Below are 6,739 nucleotides of genomic sequence, written 5' to 3'. Positions count from 1 at the left end.
ACTGAAAGGCCGGAGGTAAACAGCAAAAAGGAGAAAAGGAGAGCCTGGGAGTGAATCGTAGGAACTGCCACAAAAGACCGAGAGCTTTAGACCCTTGGAGAAGTCACTCTCTTTCCCTCGCTGAACACTTCCGCCAGAAACGACCAGGACAGTCGCACCCGCAACCCTGGGGGCACGTCCGCGGCGGAGACCGGGTCGGAGTCGGAGCCAGGCTCTCCCCGAGGGCCGAGACGTTCCCTCCCCCATCCAAAGGCGCACTGCTTTCTTCCGCCCCCACTTGCCTCGTCAGTCCTCCCCCAACGCCGTCCACTGCCCTTCCCAACCCCTAGCCGCATCCAGGTTCAAGAGCGAGAAAAGATGAGGTTGGCTCAGCAGCGCCGGTGACGATCAGGTAGCAGAAGCCCCTCAATGGCGGCCGCCATTTTGAAACTGGAGGCGATCCGCGGAGGCGGGGAGAGCCAGGGTGATACCATCTTCGGGGGTGGGAGGGACTAAGCTGGAGGAAGGAGGTGGCATTTACACCGAGTCTCGTCACCTGGGGCCGAAGTTTTATTTTTAAAGAATTTACAATGTGTTGAAGCTAAAAGCAATATGAGGAGAGTCGAGCAGTGAAAGGAAGAAGAGGAATGATTTCTCGGAGCCACCCCTCTCTTCGAGCGGGCGCGGCGAATGGTGGATCCCGAGGCCGCAGCTTCCGCCGGCGCCGGAGGCTGGGCTCACCGCCGCCCCAGGTCGTGGTCTCGTTGTTGCTCCCGAGGCTTCAGGTGGGTCCGCGATCCGGGGCGGTCGAGGCGGCGAGAGTCCCCTTTGTGCAGGCGGGGAGGGTGCACCTCTAGGAACGCCCTCAGCGGCGGTGTGTACCTGCGGGTTGGGGTGTCTGGGCCTCCCCGTGACTGCAACGGCCCGCCTTCCCGAGGCTTTCAGCGAAGGAGACGGAAAGTCAAGGAAATAGGGATTGCTTTGAGGTGGGCGGCTGCGCTCACGGTTCCCGCCTGGCGCCTTTGGGAAAGGGTGCTCTGAGGCTGTCCTAACTGGAAAATATCTTTAGGTTCACGGCTCCTAGGCTGCAGCGGGGAAGGGACTGCTTCTCCGCGAGCATCTCCGATTGGTCCAAGTTTCAGAGTTCTGCCTTCCTTGTTATTCAGGATTGGAAGCTAACCTTGCTCTCTTCTAAGTCTCCAATCCTCTTGAGCCGACCATTCCACAAAATAACACACTTTTTCAAAACTTAATTTTTAAAAAAGTAATACTTATGCTTGATTTCTAGGACGTATACTTCATTAAGACGAGGTTCCAGACCTCAGGGAGTTCCGTTTCTCCATGCATCCAGAACTGTTTCTTATAGGTTAAGTCGACACTTTTTGATCACTACATATAAAGTGCTGTAGGGACTAATTAGAGTAGAATTTATTTTTTTAATGTCTAGTCGTCTGTATTATTCCAGCGTGAATTCAGAGGGGCTTACAAAAATGCACACTATATACAATTTTCTTTTTAGAAGTTAAGCGGAAAAAAATTGGGTTGAAGAAAAGGTAACACAGGCATATCTCATTTTATCGTGCTTCACAGATAATGCATTTTTAACAAACTGAAGGTGTGTGGCAACCCTGCATTGTCAGATGTTGGTTAGCATTTTTTAACAATAATGTGTTTTTTAGTTAAGGTATATACATTGTATTTTTAGACATAATGCTATTGCACACTTTAAATAGACTCTAGTGTAAACCTAATTTTTATGTGCACTGGGAAACCAAAAAATTCTTGTGGCTCGCTTTATCTCTATGTTCGCTTTATCGCGGTGATCTGGAACCAAACTCATGATATCTCCAAGTTATGCCCTTATTAGGAAAAACGAGATAAAGCCAAAAGTAAGGTTAATATAAATGTTGACCTTTATACTTACTGTAAGAGACAGTAAAGCACCAATGAGCTTGGACCAAGGAGCCAGACTGCCTGGGTTTTAATACCAGTCTGCCACTTACTGCATCTGTGACCTTAGGCAAGTTGATTGTCCCTGGATTTCCTCATCTGAAAAAAAATATTCCTACTGCATTGGGGACATTGTATTAGTTAATACATGTATAGTAATGTGAGGATTACATGAATTGGTGATTATGAAAAGCATTAAGAACCATGCCTTACAGAGAGTACTCTAAGAGTCAGCTCTTTCTAAAGGTAGGGAAAAAATTTTGGATCATTTTGGTATCAAAGGATACATCATCCGTTACTCAATTCCCTAAGTCCATAAGATAAAAACCAGTTAGTTTTGTTTTGTTTCAGGAATAGCATAGCTACTCCCCAGTTCCGAAATAAAAACAAAAGTTTTCTTGAGAGGTCTTCATATAAAGAAGACACTAATAATATGTACAGTGCCGTTGAGGGCACCCATGTGAATGTCACTCTTTATCCAAGCCTAGACTTGTCTCATTAGAGACTGTCCCAGGTGCTTGCTCCCCTTTGCCCATCAGATGAAGCCATCTTGCTGTCTTGAGCCCGTGATCAAGAGCCTGTCTACGTTCCCCCTCCTATCCTTTCTCTAGGGAATCATTCTTGCTCACTTCTTATGTCCATCAATCTTTGTCTTCCCTGGTCATCCCTTTGTCTTCCCAGTGACATAATACAGGACAAATTATGCTGAGTGCCACTGGGTCCCAAAGTCCATTTAGTAGTAGATTGTACAGTTGTAATGTGAAATGCCTGTGGGGCTAAGATTTGCCGTTTATGTCTTTGGGATGGAATCAGGCTTCCATCATGGTAGTTGAATCCTGTAGAGTCTCTGTGAGAGCCTGTATACAGCAGGAGTCTCAAGGGCTTGGCTCATCTCTTCTGCTTGGAGTAAAGCCAGACAGCATTGCCTTCTGGCCCTGTTAGAGGAGTGCCAACAGTAATGGCTTATAGCCCACAGGTAGCCATGGGCTTATTTAAAAAGTCTTGGTGTGCAAAAGCTTTGAAGTTTCATTAGGTCCCATTTGTTTATTTTTGTTTTTATTTCCATTACTCTAGAAGGTATGTCAATCTTGGGATTGACGTGTATACACTGATGTGTATAAAATGGATGACTGATTAAAAAAAAATTAAAATAAATAAAGTCTTGGGGGCTTCCCTGGTGGCACAGTGGTTGAGAATCTGCCTGCCAATGCAGGGGACATGGGTTCGAGCCCTGGTCTGGGAAGATCCCACATGCCGCGGAGCAACTAGGCCCGTGAGCCACAACTACTGAGCCTGCACGTCTGGAGCCTGTGCTCTGCAACAAGAGAGGCCGCAACAGTGAAAGGCCCGCGCGCCGCGATGAAGAGTGGCCCCTGCTCGCCGCAACTAGAGAAAGCCCTCGCACAGAAATGAAGACCCAACACAGCCAAAAATAAATTAATTAATTAATTAATTAAAAAGTCTTGGGCTGAGAGTCAGCAATTATTTTTTTTGTTGGTTAAATACAGTTATCTAACAGTCAGCTGTGCTGAGTGTTAGAATTGACACCTCTTCAGAAACTTGAGGAACATAATAAGGACAGGTGGGAGAATAGATGACCCCCAGACTTCTCCAGAGACCTATATTGTCTAGTATTTTGTAGTTTAGTGCTTTCCAGGTTACATCATTTGATTAAGGCATGCATTGTTATTCCCATACTTGACTGGCTCAAGTTTATAAAACAAGTGGCTAACTTGATGGGAATCACAAAAAGTACCTAAATGTTTATCAAACAGTATTTGAGGATCTAAATGCAAATAATGCTACTTAGGGAACGTACAATACTAAAAGAACCACCATCTCCTAGGAATAAGGTGAGATTGGTTACATTTACATGTCCAAGAACTGTTTGCAGCAAATCAGCTGGGGAGTTATTTCAGACGTCTCATTTACTTACATCATAATTTTCTAGATCGGTGATATTCAGACTGGAATCTGCTGTGTGTAATATTACACTCTGTGAAAGACAGTATGTAGTAATTGTGTGACTTAACTTCATGTCCGTTTCCTAACCCAGTGCCTTTAGATAGTAAAGCTTGAGAAATAAAGAATTAGAATGTGTGTGAGAACCAGTATCCTAGAAGGAGCAGCAGGGATCCAGTCTACATAATCCTAGCACAGTGTAGTGCCAAGCCCTTTTGTTAGCAGTAATGTATTATCTTTCTATGATGTTGTCCTGTCTCCTCAGCCATAATATAGGATTGATTTATTATAGATTCATGTGCATACATATGTATTTTGATTTCATCTTTAGATACAAATTTTTACAGAAAATTGATGATTCAACTGTGTTTTTATTGAATTACTGCAAATTTCATTTTCCATATGATGACTTCTAGTTCTTCTATGAAGAAGTCTTCCTCTTCTGCCTTTTAGAAACTCCTAACACTTAAAAAGTCTTAAGTACCATAAATATCAATTAGGGGAAGGGTCTCTACAAGAGGCATTTGGATATGATAGAAGGAGCTAGAGCTTTGGAATGAACCTGAGTTTGAATTCCAGATCTACACGTAATACCTATTTGGGTTAAGCTGTATTCTTATCTGTAAAATAAGGATAACAATATTTTGTGTTATATATTGGACTATATGATGGCTCTGGTACCTAGTAGTCATTCTACAAAAGTAAGTTGCTCTGTCCCCATATGTTTTGTAGAGTCATTTAATTGATATCCAGATCTGTTGTGACATTATTCAATATGATTTTTTTTAAATTTCTCATATGTTTTCATTTCCTTTCAAAAATTAGTTTTAAAAAAATAGTTTTCAATAATTACAACTTGAAAGAATTCTGCTTCTGACAAAATACTATTATATTTGGTTTAACATTGTTAGAGGTTCTAAAAATATTTTACAAATGTAAAGGTTCTAAACCAATACTAGGAGGGTGCAAATACTCAGCTTTTGCAGGTAGAATTTTTTTAATACTCTCTCCATTCCTGTGTTATATCAGATCACTGGTGGAGCTAGAAATAAAAGGTAGTAAATTGACTTTAGTGCAGTATAATTTTTATACTAATCATTGTACCTATATAATCTTCATCAAGTAGATTTTAAGTAGTATACTACATTCTGATGCCAAACAAATGTAAAGAGGCTTATTATGCTTTTAACATCTATATCCTATATTTAGAGCTAGCTTCCTGTTTCAGATGTGATTTAAAAGGTACTTCAAAGGCAGTTATATTTCTGGTAATTTTTTTTTTTTATAGCATTCAAGATGAACTTACTTCAGATTGTGCGTGACCACTGGGTACATATACTTGTCCCTGTGGGATTTGTCGTTGGATGTTACCTAGACAGAAGGAATGATGAAAAGCTTATTGCCTTCCGGAACAAGAGTCTGTTATATAAAAGGTTAGTTTTTGTGTTTTTTTATTAAACCAACAGTCAGGTTTTAGAAGTATTCTTCTTAATGTCATTTGTGCCAAAATAAACAGAAGGGGTAATTTCCCCCCCCCGAGGATTTAGATTTAAGTGATATTATTTTGTAGTCTTGTTTGTTGCTTAATCCTTAGACAAAACTCTATGATTACTTTTGGAATATAAACAAGTCTTTAGTTTCTGAACAGGCTATTTCAGATCTTTGAAAGTCTTTTTTTTTTTTTTTAAGTCAGGGTACATTTTAACGTAGAAACAGTCTTAAACCAGCTTGCCAGAGCCTCCTCTATGTGCTTTAACATATATGATCATACACTGTCTTACTTAGGCCATGATATAGCTGAAAACAATGGCACTAATTGTGGCTTGGTGCTCTGTTCTCAGCAGCACTGGCTGAGAGCTTTAGACATGGTGGTTGGGTGATCAAGTAGCAACTGGCAGCTACCTGGTCCCACTGTGTCTCTGGAGATGGCACCGGAGTTCGAGTTAGCAAGACAGGGTGTGTGCCACTGACTGTGCGGCCGGGCAGGAGGAAGCTCAAGGGATAAGAGAACCAAGCAGCAGCCAAAGGCGTTGTGTAGAGAAGGTTCCAGCCAGGGATTTCAAGACAGATAAAATGAGCTAGAAAGAATATAAAAAACATTAAATGAACTCACTGAGAGGATAATTGCTTTCATATAAAGATAGACTAAGAAATTACGGTTCTTTAATCTGGAAAAAGGAAGAGATGGTAAAAGTTTAAAATCATGAGAGAATAGAATGAATATGTTGAATCTAATAAAAGGTTTTAAATGGGTCAATTTAATACAATATAAAATACTGAATCCATATTCTTCTGACTTTCCCTTTTATCCTCTCGTAAAAGTTTTATTTACACTTTTGCTTTTTCTTCCTTTTTTTTCTTTCCCTGCAGGGAATTAAGACCCAGTGAAGAAGTCACCTGGAAGTAAAGGCTGCTGCTGAATTACAGAATGTTCACAGTTTTTAAATTATAAGAGAAATAAAAACACATTCATTACTTAATTTGAAGACTTTGAAGTGTGAGTCTTTTTGTGCTGAAATAATCTTTCCCATTTCAAGTAACAGACACACTTAGTAATTAAAAAATAATCACTGAATCATATGGCTCAATTTTTCAGAAAAATTTTTTCAAACCATGTTCTTCAAAGCGCTCTAAAAGGATGATGCTAGGATTTTATTTGGCAGAAATCAATAGCTGAAAATTTTAGTGACCTTGAATTTAGCAAAGATTTCTTAAATACAATACATAAAGCATGAACCAGTTTTAAAAACCAAGACATTGTACTTTATCAAAATTAAAAACTTCTTCAAAAAACACTGTTAAGGAAATGAAAATGCAGCCGTAGACTAGGAGAAAATATTTGCAAAAC

At 40.6% G+C, this 6,739-nt stretch overlaps 1 protein-coding gene across 1 annotated transcript; it reads left to right on the top strand.

Annotated features, from left to right (window-relative positions):
• Window positions 1–647: 647 nt before the first annotated feature.
• NDUFB1 (NADH:ubiquinone oxidoreductase subunit B1) lies at window positions 648–6,377 on the top strand. Its single transcript, XM_059914855.1, has 3 exons — window positions 648–764; window positions 5,180–5,324; window positions 6,262–6,377. Exons 2-3 carry the CDS (start codon window positions 5,188–5,190, stop codon window positions 6,296–6,298), a joined length of 174 nt encoding a protein of 57 aa, XP_059770838.1. The 5' UTR covers window positions 648–764; window positions 5,180–5,187; the 3' UTR covers window positions 6,299–6,377.
• The last annotated feature ends 362 nt before the right edge of the window (window positions 6,378–6,739 follow it).

This window comes from Balaenoptera ricei, chromosome 2, assembly GCF_028023285.1.
Source record: "Balaenoptera ricei isolate mBalRic1 chromosome 2, mBalRic1.hap2, whole genome shotgun sequence".
NCBI lineage: Eukaryota > Metazoa > Chordata > Mammalia > Artiodactyla > Balaenopteridae > Balaenoptera > Balaenoptera ricei.
Note: the sequence above shows the minus strand (reverse complement) of the source record. Positions and strands in the feature narration are given on the sequence as shown.